Source organism: Leptodactylus fuscus, unplaced genomic scaffold, assembly GCF_031893055.1.
Source record: "Leptodactylus fuscus isolate aLepFus1 unplaced genomic scaffold, aLepFus1.hap2 HAP2_SCAFFOLD_583, whole genome shotgun sequence".
Lineage (NCBI taxonomy): Eukaryota > Metazoa > Chordata > Amphibia > Anura > Leptodactylidae > Leptodactylus > Leptodactylus fuscus.
In genome coordinates, this window is record NW_027440614.1 from 50,180 (window position 1) to 70,314 (window position 20,135).

The window sequence follows — 20,135 nt, forward strand, 5'->3', positions numbered from 1 at the left end:
ATACAGGTAATGTAGTAGATGTCACCGGCAGTCCTATGTAACACCACAGATAACACAGTGATAACTCTCTATATACAGGTAATGTAGTAGATGTCACCGGCAGTCCCATGTAACACCACAGATAACACAGTGATAACTCTCTATATACAGGTAATGTAGTAGATGTCACCGGCAGTCCTATGTAACACCACAGATAACACAGTGATAACTCTCTATATACAGGTAATGTAGTAGATGTCACCGGCAGTCCTATGTAACACCACAGATAACACAGTGATAACTCTCTGAGTACAGGTAATGTAGTAGATGTCACCGGCAGTCCTATGTAACACCACAGATAACACAGTGATAACTCTCTGAGTACAGGTAATGTAGTAGATGTCACCGGCAGTCCTATGTAACACCACAGGTAACACACTGGGGTATTATCACTATCATTTTGCCCCAGTATTAGTGATGCGTGGGGTCGGAGCTCTTGTTATGGCGCCACCTACAGACTTCTGCTGAAATTATTCTTGTTCCATTATAACGTTTATCTCCGATCATGTGACGGGGGCGTGGCTTCTTACCTTCCTGAGCTCCTGCACTTCGGAGTCGGTGACCTCTTGGTCCTGGGTCATGACCTTGGCCTCACCCGCCCTGCAGGATCCAGATCTCACAATGGCGTCCAGGAACCAGGAATCTAAAGGGAAAAAAAGGTGATAAATGAGGAGTGTTGCCCCTGCGGAGAGTTTTGCCGCTGCTGTTGGTCTTTCAGCACTTTAGAGATCTCTACATGATGTGACTGGACACACTAATGGCTGACAATGAACGACTGCCGCAACGTCACCTGATAATGAATCCTTATGGCTGCTGTGCCCTGTCACTGGCTGACACCTGGGGGCAGTAGAGCGCCGCACCAGTCACTGGCACCTTTAGAGCTCCTGTCCCTGCTGCTCCAGCACAATCCTGCAGCTAAGGAGGAGACGCCACAGCCGAGCAGCGCAAAACAAACTGGAACCCAAACCTCACAAATAACCAGATAGTGCCGGGGAATCAGGACTGAGGACAGGGGAGAGGAGGAGTGTGAGGGGGAAACCAGACTCACACACAAGGCCACGCTCACACACAAGGCCACGCTCACACACAAGGCCACACTCACACACAAGGCCACGCTCACACACAAGGCCACGCTCACACACAAGGCCACGCTCACACACAAGGCCACGCTCACACACAAGGCCACGCTCACACACAAGGCCACGCTCACACACACAAGGCAACACTCACAAGGAAACACTCACACACGAGGCCACACTCACACACAAGGCCACACACACACAAGGCAACACTCACACACAACACTCACACACAACACTCACACACAACACTCACACACAAGGCCACACTCACACACAAGGCCACACTCACACACAAGGCCACACTCACACACAAGGCCACACTCACACACAAGGCCACACTCACACACAAGGCCACACACACACAAGGCAACACTCACACACAACACTCACACACGAGGCAAAATTCACACACAAGGCCACACTCACACACAAGGCGACGCTCACACACAAGGCCACGCTCACACACACAAGGCAACACTCACAAGGAAACACTCACACACGAGGCCACACTCACACACAAGGCCACACACACACACAAGGCAACACTCACACACAACACTCACACACAACACTCACACACAACACTCACACACAAGGCCACACTCAAACACAAGGCCACACTCACACACAAGGCCACACTCACACACAAGGCCACACACACACAAGGCAACACTCACACACAACACTCACACACGAGGCAAAATTCACACACAAGGCCACACTCACACACAAGGCGACGCTCACACACAAGGCCACGCTCACACACACAAGGCAACACTCACAAGGAAACACTCACACACGAGGCCACACTCACACACAAGGCCACACACACACACAAGGCAACACTCACACACAACACTCACACACAACACTCACACACAACACTCACACACAACACTCACACACAAGGCCACACTCACACACAAGGCCACACTCACACACAAGGCCACACTCACACACAAGGCCACACACACACAAGGCAACACTCACACACAACACTCACACACGAGGCAAAATTCACACACAAGGCCACACTCACACACAACACTCACAGACAAGGCCACACTCACACACAAGGCCACGCTCGCACACAAGGCCACGCTCGCACACAAGGCGACGCTCGCACACAAGGCCACGCTCCCACACAAGGCCACGCTCCCACACAAGGCCACGCTCACACACAAGGCCACGCTCGCACACAAGGCCACGCTCGCACACAAGGCCACGCTCGCACACAAGGCCACGCTCGCACACAAGGCCACGCTCCCACACAAGGCCACGCTCCCACACAAGGCGACGCTCACACACAAGGAGACACTCACACACAAGGCCACGCTCACAAACAAGGCCACGCTCACACACAAGGCCACACTCACACGCCACACTCACACACAAGGCCACGCTCGCACACAAGTCCACGCTCGCACACAAGGCCACGCTCGCACACAAGGCCACGCTCGCACACAAGGCCACGCTCGCACACAAGGCCACGCTCGCACACAAGGCGACGCTCACACACAAGGAGACACTCACACACAAGGCCACACTCACACACAACACTCACAGACAAGGCCACACTCACACACAAGGCCACGCTCGCACACAAGGCCACGCTCGCACACAAGGCCACGCTCGCACACAAGGCCACGCTCACACACAAGGCCACGCTCACAAACAAGGCCACGCTCACAAACAAGGCCACACTCACACACAAGGCCACGCTCACAAACAAGGCCACGCTCACAAACAAGGCCACACTCACACACAAGGCCACACTCACACACAAGGCCACGCTCGCACACAAGGCCACGCTCGCACACAAGGCCACGCTCACAAACAAGGCCACACTCACACACAAGGCCACGCTCACAAACAAGGCCACGCTCACACACAAGGCCACACTCACACCACTTACTAGTCAGTTGTAATTCTACCAAAACACTCCTCCTCCCTGGGCCACGAGTTCTAGGTGATGACCACGAAAACCAGTAACTAGTGCAGCCAGCCCTCCTCCTTATACAGGCCCCAGAACTGTCCCATAGGATAATGGTAATGACCAACACCTGAGGCTCAATCCAGAGAACCCCAAGTACATTCTGAAGGCCGAAACGCAACACACAAACAGATGGTCTAATGGCAAGAAAACCACCAGCAGACCCCAGACCACCGGATCCAAACCCCACCAGAAACACACATAAGCTTTACTCAAGTATTCAGGTCGTGACAAATACACCAGACGGCCTCTCAGACGGACACGTCCTGGTCCACCATATTCTACAACATTGCACCACAGCATAAAGAGACAAAACCCCCGACCCAGCCTTCAGTGCCCGCGCCCGTCTGATCCCACATCTGAGCCCTGAGAGGCTGGCTGCCTTGATGCAGTGCTCCAAGCTGGGAGCAAACTTTTCTTTCCTTTTTCACTCTTTTTCTCAGTATCTTCAAGAATCCGGTAACCAAGCAATCTAGCACTATGAATTTAGCAACTATAAATCGAATGGAAGACCCTGTGGAGTTTTTTGTTCCTTTTGTTTCCATTGTAAAGCATGGACTCAAGACCTGGTTCAGCTGGTTTCCACATGTGCCTGTTACCATCCCCCCAGCTAGGACAGCATGGTTCAACATGCGGCATGGAAGAGAAACCTACATGGAAATGTGGACTTCTTCGTTCAAGGAGATGATTTCTGGCGTCAATTGCTGATGTGTGAAGATGCTACAGCTGACTGGTATTTCTTTCTATTACTGTGGACACGTGGGACTCTGCTACAGCCTGGGAGCCATCACCCACCTACCCCAGGAGTTATGGAAGCTTGGCAAGAGAGCAGCACCATGTATACCTGGATGGTCTCTGACTTCCTTGGGGCAGTAGAACACTGTGGTAAGGAGGAGGAGGACGGCTTGGGACGAAGGACATTTGGGGCATTTTTTGTGGTTAAAAGGACAATAGTGCTGATACAAGATACCGAACTATCAGCTGTGAGCAGGAGATCTCACCACCTACCAAAGGAACTGCCACATGTTATCATGATAGCTGCTTATGTCCCCCACCTCTGCAAAAATTTCTGCTTGTTATATCCACATGCTGTGACCCCCCTACTCGTGTCCTACAACCAAGTCGGCTGTATTATTATTATTATAATTATTATTATTAACATCAATCTGCACAGAGAACTAAATGATCCTGCAGTGTGTCTGTGTTTCTTTCTTTTTTAGTTGCTATGATTCCTAGGATTTCTCTATCTGCCATGAGCTTCTATGTGTCTATCTCTTGTTATATACTACTGTACCATCTATGAAACTGTATCACTGAAATTTCCCCATTGTGGGACTATTAAAAGGAATATCTTATCTCACCCAACAAAGAGGAAACTTTTGATGTTTATAATTTACTTTTAAAGCCAATTCTCATTTTTCTAGAAAATCTTAGCTTTCTGCAAAATAACCCAAAACGTGTCTGAGAAACAGCGACCGGGAAACCTGCAAACAAAGCTCATATAGGGGGAAGTACAAAATATAGGCTCATATAGATATATATAGTCCTAGGAGTCCTGACAGTGTCATACACTATGTATTATATATATATATATATAGTCCTAGGAGCCCTGACAGTGTCATACACTATGTATTATAGATATATATAGTCCTAGGAGTCCTGACAGTGTCATGCACTATGTATTATAGATATATATAGTCCTAGGAGCCCTGACAGTGTCATGCACTATGTATTATAGATATATATAGTCCTAGGAGCCCTGACAGTGTCATACACTATGTATTATAGATATATATAGTCCTAGGAGCCCTGACAGTGTCATACACTATGTATTATAGATATATATATATATAGTCCTAGGAGCCCTGACAGTGTCATACACTATGTATTATAGATATATATATATATATATATATATATATATATATATATATATATATATATATATATATATATATATATATAGTCCTAGGAGCCCTGACAGTGTCATACACTATGTATTATAGATATATATAGTCCTAGGAGCCCTGACAGTGTAATACACTATGTATTATAGATATATAGTCCTAGGAGCCCTAACAGTGTCATACACTATGTATTATAGATATATATAGTGCTAGGAGTCCTGACAGTGTCATACACTATGTATTATAGATATATATATAGTCCTAGGAGTCCTGACAGTGTCATACACTATGTATTATAGATATATATAGTGCTAGGAGCCCTGACAGTGTCATACACTATGTATTATAGATATATATAGTCCTAGGAGCCCTGACAGTGTCATACACTATGTATTATAGATATATATAGTCCTAGGAGTCCTGACAGTGTCATACACTATGTATTATAGATATATATAGTCCTAGGAGCCCTGACAGTGTCATACACTATGTATTATAGATATATATATAGTCCTAGGAGCCCTGACACTGTCATACACTATGTATTATAGATATATATAGTCCTAGGAGCCCTGACAGTGTCATACACTATGTATTATATATATATATATATATATATATATATATATATATATATATATATATATATATATATATATAGTCCTAGGAGCCCTGACAGTGTCATACACTATGTATTATATATATATATAGTCCTAGGAGCCCTGACAGTGTCATACACTATGTATTATAGATATATATAGTCCTAGGAGCCCTGACAGTGTAATACACTATGTATTATAGATATATAGTCCTAGGAGCCCTAACAGTGTCATACACTATGTATTATAGATATATATAGTGCTAGGAGTCCTGACAGTGTCATACACTATGTATTATAGATATATATAGTCCTAGGAGTCCTAACAGTGACATACACTATGTATTATAGATATATATAGTCCTAGGAGCCCTGACAGTGTCATACACTATGTATTATAGATATATATATAGTCCTAGGAGCCCTGGCAGTGTCATACACTATGTATTATAGATATATATAGTCCTAGGAGCCCTGACAGTGTCATACACTATGTATTATGGATATATATAGTCCTAGGAGCCCTGACAGTGTCATGCACTATGTATTATGGATATATATAGTCCTAGGAGCCCTGACCGTGTCACACACTATGTATTATAGATATATATAGTCCTAGGAGCCCTGACAGTGTCATACACTATGTATTATAGATATATATAGTCCTAGGAGTCCTGACAGTGTCATACACTATGTATTATAGATATATATAGTCCTAGGAGCCCTGACAGTGTCATACACTATGTATTATAGATATATATAGTCCTAGGAGTCCTGACAGTGTCATACACTATGTATTATGGATATATATAGTCCTAGGAGCCCTGACAGTGTCATACACTATGTATTATAGATATATATAGTCCTAGGAGCCCTGACAGTGTCATACACTATGTATTATAGATATATATAGTCCTAGGAGTCCTGACAGTGTCATACACTATGTATTATAGATATACAGTCCTATGAAAAAGTTTGGGCACCCCTATTAATCTTAATCATTTTTAGTTCTAAATATTTTGGTGTTCGCCATTTCAGTTTGATATATCTAATAACTGATGGACACAGTAATATTTCAGGATTGAAATGAGGTTTATTGCACTAACAGAAAATGTGCAATATGCATTAAACCAAAATATGACCGGTGCAAAAGTATGGGCACCTCAACAGAAAAGTGACATTAATATTTAGTAGATCCTCCTTTTGCAAAGATAACAGCCTCTAGTCGCTTCCTGTAGCTTTTAATCAGTTCCTGGATCCTGGATGAAGGGATTTTGGACAAACAATTCAAGTTCAGTTAAGTTAGATGGTGGCCGAGCATGGACAGCCCGCTTCCAATCATCCCACAGATGTTCAATGATATTCAGGTCTGGGGACTGGGATGGCCATTCCAGAACATTGTAATTGTTCCTCTGCATGAATGCCTGAGGATTTGGAGCAGTGTTTTGGATCATTGTCTTGCTGAAATATCCATCCCCGGCGTAACTTCAACTTCGTCACTGATTCTTGAACATTATTCTCAAGAATCTGCTGATACTGAGTGGAATCCATGCGACCCTCAACTTTAACAAGATTCCCGATGCCGGCATTGGCCACACAGCCCCAAAGCATGATGGAACCTCCACCAAATTTTACAGTGGGTAGCATGTGTTTTTCTTGGAATGCTGTTTCTTTTTGGACGCCATGCATAACGCCTTTTTTTATAACCAAACAACTCAATTTTTGTTTCCAAAATGAAGCTGCCTTGTCCAAATGTGCTTTTTCATACCTCAGGCAACTCTATTTGTGGCGTACGTGCAGAAACGGCTTCTTTCTCATCACTCTCCCATACAGCTTCTATTTGTGCAAAGTGCGCTGTATAGTTGACCGATGCACAGTGACACCATCTGCAGCAAGATGATGCTGCAGCTCTTTGGAGGTGTCTGTGGATTGTCCTTGACTCTTCTCACCATTCTTCTTCTCTGCCTTTCTGATATTTTTCTTGGCCTGCCACTTCTGGGCTTAACAAGAACTGTCCCTGTGGTCTTCCATTTCCTTACTATGTTCCTCACAGTGGAAACTGACAGGTTAAATCTCTGAGACAACGTTTTGTATCCTTCCCCTGAACAACTATGTTGAACAATCTTTGTTTTCAGATCATTTGAGAGCGGGCTGTCCATGCTCGGCGACCATCTAACTTAACTGAACTTGAATTGTTTGTCCAAAATACCTTCATCCAGGATCCAGGAACTGATTAAAAGCTACAGGAAGCGACTAGAGGCTGTTATCTCTGCAAAAGGAGGATCTACTAAATATTAATGTCACTTTTCTGTTGAGGTGCCCAGACTTTTGCACCGGTCAAATTTTGGTTTAATGCATATTGCGCATTTTCTGTTAGTACAATAAACCTCATTTCAATCCTGAAATATTACTGTGTCCATCAGTTATTAGATATATCAAACTGAAATGGCTGCTGCAAATACCAAAATATTTAGAACTAAAAATGATTAAGATTAACCCCTTCCTGACATGCGCCGTAATAGTACGGCGCGTGTCGGGTCTGTAACTATGGCGACCGCCCGGGAGCCGGGCGGCCGTCATAGCCGCTGGGTGTCTACTGCTTTAAGCAGTAGACAACCGGCTCTCATGCCTCCGATCGGTCCCCGGACCGATTGGAGGCATTAACCCCTCCAGCGCTGCTGTCAAAGGCGCCGGAGGCGCCATCTTCCCGGCGGCGCATGGGCGCAGCCATTTTGGCAGGGATCGCCGGCTCCTGGAGCATGCTCCAGGGCCGACCCCCCGTTGCCATGACAGCCGGGAGCCTTGTTAAGGGCTCCCAGCCAGTCTGCAAATTCTCTCTTTTGCAGGCTGGTGTATACAGCCTGCAAAAGAGATGATGATTTTTTGCAATGCATTGCAATGCATTAGCATTGTAATGCATTGCATTAGTGATCAGACCCCCTGGGGTTCAACACCCCTAGGGGGTCTAATAAATGCAAAAAAAAAATAAAAAAAAAAGTAAAAAAAAATATAAAAAAATATAAAAAGTATTAAAAGTTCAAATCACCCCCCTTTCCCTAGAACAAATATAAAAGTAGTTAAAAACTGTGAAACATATACATGTTAGATATTCCCGCGTCCGAAATCGCCCGCTCTATAAATCTATAAAAATATTTTTCCTGTTCGGTAAACGCCGTAGCAGGAAAAATAGTCAAAAGTGCCAAACCGCCGTTTTTTCACTGTTTTAATTCTGATAAAAATTTGAATAAAAAGTGATCAAAGCAATAACATTTCCCGAAAATGGTAAAACTAAAAAGTACACCCAACCCCGCAAAAAAAGACGCCCTATACATCCCCGTACACCTATGTATAAAAAAGTTACGGCCGTCGGAATATGCGACTTTTAGAAAAAAAAAACTTTTAACACCGTTTTGGAATTTTTTTTAGGGGTCAAAATGTAAATAAAACCATATAAATTTGGTATCCCTGGAACCGTACCGAAACACAGAATATAGGGGACAGGTCATTTTGGCTGCACAGTGAACGCCGTAAAACCAATGCCCGTAAGAAAGTCGCAGAAATGCATTTTTTCTTCAAATCCACCCCATTCTGAATTTTTTTCCTGCTTCCCAGTACATTATATACAATAATTAATGGTAGCATCATGAAGAAAAAATTGTCCCGCAAAAATTAAGACCTCATATGACTCTGGGAGCGGAGAAATAAAAAAGTTATGGGGTTTAGAAGGAGGGGAGTCAAAAACGAAAATCAAAAAATGCCATCGGCGGGAAGGGGTTAATAGGGGTGCCCAAACTTTTTCATAGGACTGTATATAGTCCTAGGAGCCCTGACAGTGTCATACACTATGTATTATAGATACATATAGTCCTAGGAGCCCTGACAGTGTCATACACTATGTATTATAGATATATATAGTCCTAGGAGTCCTGACTGTGTCATACACTATGTATTATAGATATATATAGTCCTAGGAGCCCTGACAGTGTCATACACTATGTATTATAGATATATATAGTCCTAGGAGCCCTGACAGTGTCATACACTATGTATTATAGATATATATATAGTCCTAGGAGTCCTGACAGTGTCATACACTATGTATTATAGATATATATATATAGTCCTAGGAGTCCTGACAGTGTCATACACTATGTATTATAGATATATATATAGTCCTAGGAGTCCTGACAGTGTCATACACTATGTATTATATATATATATGGTCCTAGGAGTCCTGACAGTGTCATACACTATGTATTATAGATATATATAGTCCTAGGAGCCCTGACAGTGTCATACACTATGTATTATAGATACATAGTTCTAGGAGCCCTGACAGTGTCATACACTATGTATTATAGATATATATAGTCCTAGGAGCCCTGACAGTGTCGTACACTATGTATTATAGATATGTATATTCCTAGGAGTCCTGACAGTGTCATACACTATGTATTTTAGATATATATAGTGCTAGGAGTCCTGACAGTGTCATACACTATGTATTATAGATATATATAGTCCTAGGAGCCCTGACAGTGTCATACACTATGTATTATAGATATATATAGTCCTAGGAGCCCTGACAGTGTCATACACTATGTATTATAGATATATAGTCCTAGGAGCCCTGACAGTGTCATACACTATGTATTATAGATATATATAGTCCTAGGAGCCCTGACAGTGTCATACACTATGTATTATGGATATATATAGTCCTAGGAGCCCTGACAGTGTCATACACTATGTATTATGGATATATATAGTCCTAGGAGCCCTGACAGTGTCATACACTATGTATTATGGATATATATAGTCCTAGGAGCCCTGACAGTGTCATACACTATGTATTATAGATATATATAGTGCTAGGAGTCCTGACAGTGTCATACACTATGTATTATAGATATATATAGTCCTAGGAGCCCTGACAGTGTCATACACTATGTATTATAGATATATATAGTCCTAGGAGCCCTGACAGTGTCATACACTATGTATTATAGATATATATAGTCCTAGGAGCCCTGACAGTGTCATACACTATGTATTATATATATATATGGTCCTAGGAGTCCTGACAGTGTCATACACTATGTATTATAGATATATATAGTCCTAGGAGCCCTGACAGTGTCATACACTATGTATTATAGATATATAGTCCTAGGAGCCCTGACAGTGTCATACACTATGTATTATAGATATATATAGTCCTAGGAGCGCTGACAGTGTCATACACTATGTATTATAGATATATATAGTCCTAGGAGCCCTGACAGTGTCATACACTATGTATTATAGATATATATATAGTCCTAGGAGCCCTGACAGTGTCATACACTATGTATTATAGATATATATATAGTCCTAGGAGCCCTGACAGTGTCATACACTATGTATTATAGATATATATAGTCCTAGGAGCCCTGACAGTGTCATACACTATGTATTATAGATATATAGAGTCCTAGAAGCCCTGACAGTGTCATACACTATGTATTATAGATATATATAGTCCTAGGAGCCCTGACAGTGTCATACACTATGTATTATAGATATATATAGTCCTAGGAGCCCTGACAGTGTCATACACTATGTATTATAGATATATATAGTCCTAGGAGTCCTGACAGTGTCATACACTATGTATTATAGATATATATAGTCCTAGGAGCCCTGACAGTGTCATACACTGTGTATTATAGATATATATAGTCCTAGGAGCCCTGACAGTGTCATACACTATGTATTATAGATATATATAGTCCTATATACTATATAGTATATAGTGGTGATGTAATGGTTAATACTGTGGGGGTGAATTATAGAATATTTTATATAATGCAGTTTTATTGTAAAAACCATAATTAGTGGGCGGAGCCAGGTAGCGATCAATCAGAGTATGATTCTAGGAATGATGGAGATACCGACATGAAAGTGGCTGCAGGATAAATGGCGTCATGACCACAAGGACACAGCAGTCATTACTGGAGAGGAGGGGGCGACAGATGTACGGATCAAAGCGTGGCGGTAGCGGCGATGGTTAATGTTTGGGCAGGAGCTGTCGGCCGTGTCATCATTAAAAACAGTGAAATACCCAACACTGGCTAATGAGTAACGAGGTCGGCACGGAGGCGACTAGGTTATGTGACTGCGCTGCCAGACACCCAGATTAATGGGGAAAGGACTGACCCAAGCAGGGGGTGCGACAAACGGGAGTGTGCGGGGTTAACAGGCCGGCACAGACTAGCAAATGAAAATCTGTGAAACCTCAGGTCATCGTTTCCAGAACTCTGCTGCCGTCACTGAACGCAGCATCCCCTCTACACTCCAGTCACATCCAGAGCTGCAGACACCGTGCTATTATGCTGGAAGTCCTCGGGCTCCATCTACTGACCAGTGCTGGTAGTGCAGAGAGGAGAATGAGCTCTGCGTGATCCTCAGGCGCCACCTGGTGGCTGGGAGTAGGTGTAGCAAGTTGTATTTGTTAAATAGCAGAACTGTGACTGCAGCTCTGGATGTGACTATTGAATGAGACAGGACATGACATCAGAACTGTGACTGCAGCTCTGGCTGTGACTGTGGTATAAGACAGGACATGACATCAGAACAGTAACTGCAGCTCTGGCTGTGACTATGGCATAAACCACGATGTGACATCAGAACTGTGACTGCAGCTCTGGCTGTGACTGTGGTATAAGACAGGACATGACTTCAGAACGTTGAATGCAGCTGTGGGTGTGACTAGAGAATAAGGCAGATTGACCAGGCTTCTATGTTTAATTACCCGTTTGCCATCCTGGACTCTTATCGCACGGAGAGGAGCGGCACTTGTCGCTGAACATGGCGGCCTCCGCTGTAAACTCCACCTTCTTCTTGTACTGCATCTCCAGCAGTGGCAGGACGTCCGGTAATTTGGCAGAGAAGATCCTGTAGGAGACGTCCGGCCTCCCGATGAATCTCTGCCGGACGCTCATCTCGTGTCCGCTCACCACTCTGATGTCATCCACGTCCTGGCGCTGGTAGCGGTGCAGCAGGCGGTGGTCACAGTCACAGATCTCCAGGGCGGACAGCAGGAGGGTGAGGTGACCCGGCCTGAGGCTGACGTCAGGGTGATGGGAAAAGACGATGGGGATGACAGTGATGACCCCGTCCTTCCCGCGGTTCTGAGCGGCGGCCTGCGGCTCGTTACACGCTGATCTCTTCCATGGATTCCCACTGAATGGCCACCAGGACGGAGTCTCCAGCACTGACAACATCCTGTGAGGGCGACAACCAGCACCAGTCACTACAGATCATCCCAAACCCCAGGGCTCCTCCACTGCAGATCACCCCAAACCCCAGGGCTCCTCCACTGCAGATCATCCCAAACCCCAGGGCTCCTCCACTACAGATCATCCCAAACCCCAGGGCTCCTCCACTGCAGATCACCCCAAATCCCAGGGCTCCTCCAATACAGATCACCCCAAACCTCAGGGCTCCTCCACTGCAGATCACCCCAAACTCCAGGGCTCCTCCAATACAGATCACCCCAAACCCCAGGGCTCCTCCACTACAGATCATCCCAAACCCCAGGGCTCCTCCACTACAGATCACCCCAAACCTCAGGGCTCCTCCACTACAGATCATCCCAAACCTCAGGGCTCCTCCACTACAGATCACCCCAAACCTCAGGGCTCCTCCACTACAGATCACCCCAAACCTCAGGGCTCCTCCACTACAGATCACCCCAAACCTCAGGGCTCCTCCACTACAGATCATCCCAAACCTCAGGGCTCCTCCACTACAGATCACCCCAAACCCCAGGGCTCCTCCACTGCAGATCACCCCAAACCTCAGGGCTCCTCCACTGCAGATCACCCCAAACTCCAGGGCTCCTCCACTGCAGATCACCCCAAACCCCAGGGCTCCTCCACTACAGATCACCCCAAACCTCAGGGCTCCTCCACTACAGATCACCCCAAACCTCAGGGCTCCTCCACTACAGATCACCCCAAACCTCAGGGCTCCTCCAATACAGATCACCCCAAACCTCAGGGCTCCTCCACTGCAGATCACCCCAAACTCCAGGGCTCCTCCAATACAGATCACCCCAAACCCCAGGGCTCCTCCACTACAGATCATCCCAAACCCCAGGGCTCCTCCACTACAGATCACCCCAAACCTCAGGGCTCCTCCACTACAGATCATCCCAAACCTCAGGGCTCCTCCACTACAGATCACCCCAAACCCCAGGGCTCCTCCACTGCAGATCACCCCAAACCTCAGGGCTCCTCCACTGCAGATCACCCCAAACTCCAGGGCTCCTCCACTGCAGATCACCCCAAACCCCAGGGCTCCTCCACTACAGATCACCCCAAACCTCAGGGCTCCTCCACTACAGATCACCCCAAACCTCAGGGCTCCTCCACTACAGATCACCCCAAACCTCAGGGCTCCTCCACTACAGATCACCCCAAACCTCAGGGCTCCTCCACTACAGATCACCCCAAACTCCAGGGCTCCTCCACTACAGATCACCCCAAACCTCAGGGCTCCTCCACTACAGATCACCCCAAACCCCAGGGCTCCTCCACTACAGATCACCCCAAACCTCAGGGCTCCTCCACTACAGATCACCCCAAACCCCAGGGCTCCTCCACTACAGATCACCCCAAACCTCAGGGCTCTTCCACTACAGATCACCCCAAACCCCAGGGCTCCTCCAATACAGATCACCCCAAACCTCAGGGCTCCTCCACTACAGGTCACCCCAAACTCCAGGGCTCCTCCAATACAGATCACCCCAAACCTCAGGGCTCCTCCACTACAGATCACCCCAAACCTCAGGGCTCCTCCACTACAGATCACCCCAAACCTCAGGGCTCCTCCACTACAGATCACCCCAAACTCCAGGGCTCCTCCACTAGAGATCACCCCAAACCTCAGGGCTCCTCCACTGCAGATCACCCCAAATCCCAGGGCTCCTCCAATACAGATCACCCCAAACCCCAGGGCTCCTCCACTGCAGATCACCCCAAACCTCAGGGCTCCTCCACTGCAGATCACCCCAAACTCCAGGGCTCCTCCACTGCAGATCACCCCAAACCCCAGGGCTCCTCCACTACAGATCACCCCAAACCTCAGGGCTCCTCCACTACAGATCACCCCAAACCTCAGGGCTCCTCCACTACAGATCACCCCAAACCTCAGGGCTCCTCCACTACAGATCACCCCAAACCTCAGGGCTCCTCCACTACAGATCACCCCAAACCTCAGGGCTCCTCCACTACAGATCACCCCAAACTCCAGGGCTCCTCCACTACAGATCACCCCAAACCTCAGGGCTCCTCCACTACAGATCACCCCAAACCCCAGGGCTCCTCCACTACAGATCACCCCAAACCTCAGGGCTCCTCCACTACAGATCACCCCAAACCCCAGGGCTCCTCCAATACAGATCACCCCAAACCTCAGGGCTCCTCCACTACAGGTCACCCCAAACTCCAGGGCTCCTCCAATACAGATCACCCCAAACCTCAGGGCTCCTCCACTACAGATCACCCCAAACCTCAGGGCTCCTCCACTACAGATCACCCCAAACCTCAGGGCTCCTCCACTACAGATCACCCCAAACCTCAGGGCTCCTCCACTACAGATCACCCCAAACCCCAGGGCTCCTCCACTACAGATCACCCCAAACCTCAGGGCTCCTCCACTACAGATCACCCCAAACCCCAGGGCTCCTCCAATACAGATCACCCCAAACCTCAGGGCTCCTCCACTACAGGTCACCCCAAACTCCAGGGCTCCTCCAATACAGATCACCCCAAACCTCAGGGCTCCTCCACTACAGATCACCCCAAACCTCAGGGCTCCTCCACTACAGATCACCCCAAACCTCAGGGCTCCTCCACTACAGATCACCCCAAACCTCAGGGCTCCTCCACTACAGATCACCCCAAACCCCAGGGCTCCTCCACTACAGATCACCCCAAACCTCAGGGCTCCTCCACTGCAGATCACCCCAAACCCCAGGGCTCCTCCACTGCAGATCACCCCAAATCCCAGGGCTCCTCCACTACAGATCACCCCAAACCTCAGGGCTCCTCCACTACAGATCACCCCAAACTCCAGGGATCCTCCACTACAGGTCACCCCAAACCTCAGGGCTCCTCCACTACAGGTCACCCCAAACTCCAGGGCTCCTCCACTACAGGTCACCCCAAACTCCAGGGCTCCTCCACTGCAGATCACCCCAAACCCCAGGGCTCCTCCACAACAGATCACCCCAAACCTCAGGGCTCCTCCACTACAGATCACCCAAAACCTCAGGGCTCCTCCACTACAGATCATCCCAAACCTCAGGGCTCCTCCACTACAGATCACTCCAAACTCCAGGGCTCCTCCACTGCAGATCACCCCAAACCTCAGGGCTCCTCCACTACAGATCACCCCAAACTCCAGGGCTCCTCCACTACAGATCACCCCAAACCCCAGGGCTCCTCCACTACAGATCATCCCAAACCTCAGGGCTCCTCCACTACAGATCACCCCAAACCTCAGGGTTCCTCCACTACAGATCACCCCAAACCTCAGGGCTCCTCCACTGCAGATCACCCCAAACCCCAGGGCTCCTCCACTACAGATCACTCCAAACTCCAGGGCTCCTCCACTACAGATCATCCCAAACCTCAGGGCTCCTCCACTACAGATCATCCCAAACCTCAGGGCTCCTCCACTACAGATCATCCCAAACCCCAGGGCTCCTCCACTACAGATCACCCCAAACTCCAGGGCTCCTCCACTACAGATCACTCCAAACCCCAGGGCTCCTCCACTACAGATAACCCCAAACTCCAGGGCTCCTCCACTACAGATCACCCCAAACCCCAGGGCTCCTCCACTACAGATCATCCCAAACCCCAGGGCTCCTCCACTACAGGTCACCCCAAACTCCAGGGATCCTCCACTACAGGTCACCCCAAACTCCAGGGATCCTCCACTACAGATCACCCCAAACCTCAGGGCTCCTCCACTACAGATCACCCCAAACCTCAGGGCTCCTCCACTACAGATCACCCCAAACCCCAGGGCTCCTCCACTACAGATCACCCCAAACCCCAGGGCTCCTCCATTACAGATCTCACCCCAAATCCCAGGGCTCCTCCACTGCAGATCACCCCAAACCCCAGGGCTCCTCCATTACAGATCTCACCCCAAACCCCAGGGCTCCTCCACTACAGATCACCCCAAACCCCAGGGCTCCTCCATTACAGATCTCACCCCAAATCCCAGGGCTCCTCCACTACAGATCACCCCAAACCTCAGGGCTCCTCCACTACAGATCACCCCAAACCTCAGGGCTCCTCCACTACAGATCACTCCAAACCCCAGGGCTCCTCCACTGCAGATCACCCCAAACCTCAGGGCTCCTCCACTGCAGATCACCCCAAACCCCAGGGCTCCTCCACTACAGATCACCCCAAACCCCAGGGCTCCTCCACTACAGATCACCCCAAACCCCAGGGCTCCTCCATTACAGATCTCACCCCAAATCCCAGGGCTCCTCCACTACAGATCACCCCAAATCCCAGGGCTCCTCCACTACAGATCACCCCAAACCCCAGGGCTCCTCCACTGCAGATCACCCCAAACCCCAGGGCTCCTCCACTGTAGATCACCCCAAACCTCAGGGCTCCTCCACTACAGATCACCCCAAACCTCAGGGCTCCTCCACTACAGATCACCCCAAACTCCAGGGCTCCTCCACTACAGATCACCCCAAACCCCAGGGCTCCTCCACTACAGATCACCCCAAACCCCAGGGCTCCTCCACTACAGATCACCCCAAACCTCAGGGCTCCTCCACTACAGATCACTCCAAACCCCAGGGCTCCTCCACTGCAGATCACCCCAAACCCCAGGGCTCCTCCACTGCAGATCACCCCAAACCTCAGGGCTCCTCCACTGCAGATCACCCCAAACCTCAGGGCTCCTCCACTACAGATCACCCCAAACCTCAGGGCTCCTCCACTACAGATCACCCCAAACCCCAGGGCTCCTCCATTACAGATCACCCCAAACCCCAGGGCTCCTCCACTACAGATCACCCCAAACCTCAGGGTTCCTCCACTACAGATCACCCCAAACCTCAGGGCTCCTCCACTACAGATCACCCCAAACCTCAGGGCTCCTCCACTACAGATCACCCCAAACCCCAGGGCTCCTCCATTACAGATCACCCCAAACCCCAGGGCTCCTCCACTACAGATCACCCCAAACCTCAGGGTTCCTCCACTACAGATCACCCCAAACCTCAGGGCTCCTCCACTGCAGATCACCCCAAACCCCAGGGCTCCTCCACTACAGATCACCCCAAACCCCAGGGCTCCTCCACTACAGATCACCCCAAACCCCAGGGCTCCTCCACTGCAGATCACCCCAAACCTCAGGGCTCCTCCACTACAGATCACCCCAAATCCCAGGGCTCCTCCACTACAGATCACCCCAAACCCCAGGGCTCCTCCACTGCAGATCACCCCAAACCTCAGGGCTCCTCCACTACAGATCTTACCCCAAATCCCAGGGCTCCTCCCCTGCAGTTCTGGCATTCTATTCATGCATATTATTGGGGATATATAACCTTACCTGTCCGCAGTCACCATGTCTCCCTCGATCTTGCTCAGTCCGGTCATGATGTTGTCGAGCTGCTCCCCCTGGTGGTGCAGTACACGGGTGGTGTCCTCCAGACGTCTCTGGGATCCGGACACGATACTGATCAGCTCCTTCCCTTTAGAGTCCATCTTGGACGTCCCCTCCCCCTGCGGTGACAGCAGCTGCTCCCTCCAGAAATGCTCCAGCACGGTGAAGACGGCGTTTCGGCTGGGGGCCAGCGAGCTGAACCAATGCTTGGCTCCGCCCTGCTCCAGTACGGTGATGGAGCTGAAGACATAACTGGAAGATTCCTTCTTGATTTCATTGATGCAGGAGAGGGGGAAACAGATCAGGAAGTCGTCCGCGCCGTCCGCCTGGAAGCGAAGGCGAGTGGCGGTCAGTGACAGCCGGCCAGGGCGCCATCGTTTCTCGCTGCCCAGGTAGTAGGAACACGTCCAGGTCTGGACCACAGGATCTTTACTCATCGGTGCCCAGAGAAAAAGCCTAATCTAGAAAACATCCAGAACAATTCTTATGTCCATGCACTGACAAGCTGCAGTGTAAAGCATGGCGGAGGAGCAAAGCAGGGGCCAAAGGGTTAAACTAGGTCAGATGTCAATGGAGCAGAGCGGTAGTATAAAGCATGGGGGTCACAGACTACTCACTGGAGAACAGGGCGGTGGTTCGTCCCCTCATATTCGGCCTACTCTGAACACTCTGGATCTCGCTGTAAAGAAAGAAGGAAAAGAAAACGGCAACACACAAAAAAAGGGTTAACGGCCGGAATCAGCTAAAAATAAGAAAAAAAAACCTGCACAAAAGAGAACAATCAGAACAGATAGTACCGCCCCCCCCCCGTATATGATGTACAGATAGTACCGCCTCCCTGTATATGATGTACAGATAGTACCGCCCCCCCCCCGTATATGATGTACAGATAGTACCGCCCTCCTGTATATGATGTACAGATAGTACCGCCCCCCCCCCGTATATGATGTACAGATAGTACCGCCTCCCTGTATATGATGTACAGATAGTACCGCCTCCCTGTATATGATGTACAGATAGTACCGCCCCCCCCCCCCCCGTATATGATGTACAGATAGTACCGCCCTCCTGTATATGATGTACAGATAGTACCCGCCTCCCTGTATATGATGTACAGATAGTACCGCCTCCCTGTATATGATGTACAGATAGTACCGCCCTCCTGTATATGATGTACAGATAGTACCGCCTCCCTCTATATGATGCACAGATAGTACCCGCCCTCCTGTATATGATGTACAGATAGTACCGCCCCCTGTATATGATGTACAGATAGTACCGCCCTCCTGTATATGATGTACAGATAGTACCGCCCTCCTGTATATGATGTACAGATAGTACCGCCTCCCTGTATATGATGTACAGATAATACCGCCCCCTGTATATGATGTACAGATAGTACCGCCCTCCTGTATATGATGTACAGATAGTACCGCCTCCCTGTATATGATGTAGATAGTACCGCCCTCCTGTATATGATGTACAGATAGTATCGCCCTCCTGTATATGATGTACAGATAGTACCGCCTCCCTGTATATGATGTACAGATAGTACCGCCTCCCTGTATATGATGTACAGATAGTACCGCCCTCCTGTATATGATGTACAGATAGTACCCGCCTCCTGTATATGATGTACAGATAGTACCGCCTCCTGTATATGATGTACAGATAGTACCGCCTCCCTGTATATGATGTACAGATAGTACCGCCCCCCCGTATATGATGTACAGATAGTACCGCCCTCCTGTATATGATGTACAGATAGTACCCGCCTCCCTGTATATGATGTACAGATAGTACCGCCCCCCCCCCCGTATATGATG

The 20,135-nt window shown here is 48.4% G+C and overlaps 1 protein-coding gene across 1 annotated transcript; it reads right to left on the reverse strand.

Annotated features, from left to right (window-relative positions):
* Window positions 1–569: 569 nt before the first annotated feature.
* SNAP47 (synaptosome associated protein 47) lies at window positions 570–18,996 on the reverse strand (the record flags this gene model as incomplete). The annotated part of the gene is made up of 4 exons (XM_075261895.1): window positions 18,927–18,996; window positions 18,256–18,770; window positions 12,413–12,885; window positions 570–682 (listed from the first exon to the last, which is right to left on the reverse strand). Coding segments are annotated over exons 2-4 (1,077 nt in total), but the record flags the coding sequence as incomplete, so codon positions are not given.
* Window positions 18,997–20,135: the final 1,139 nt, after the last annotated feature.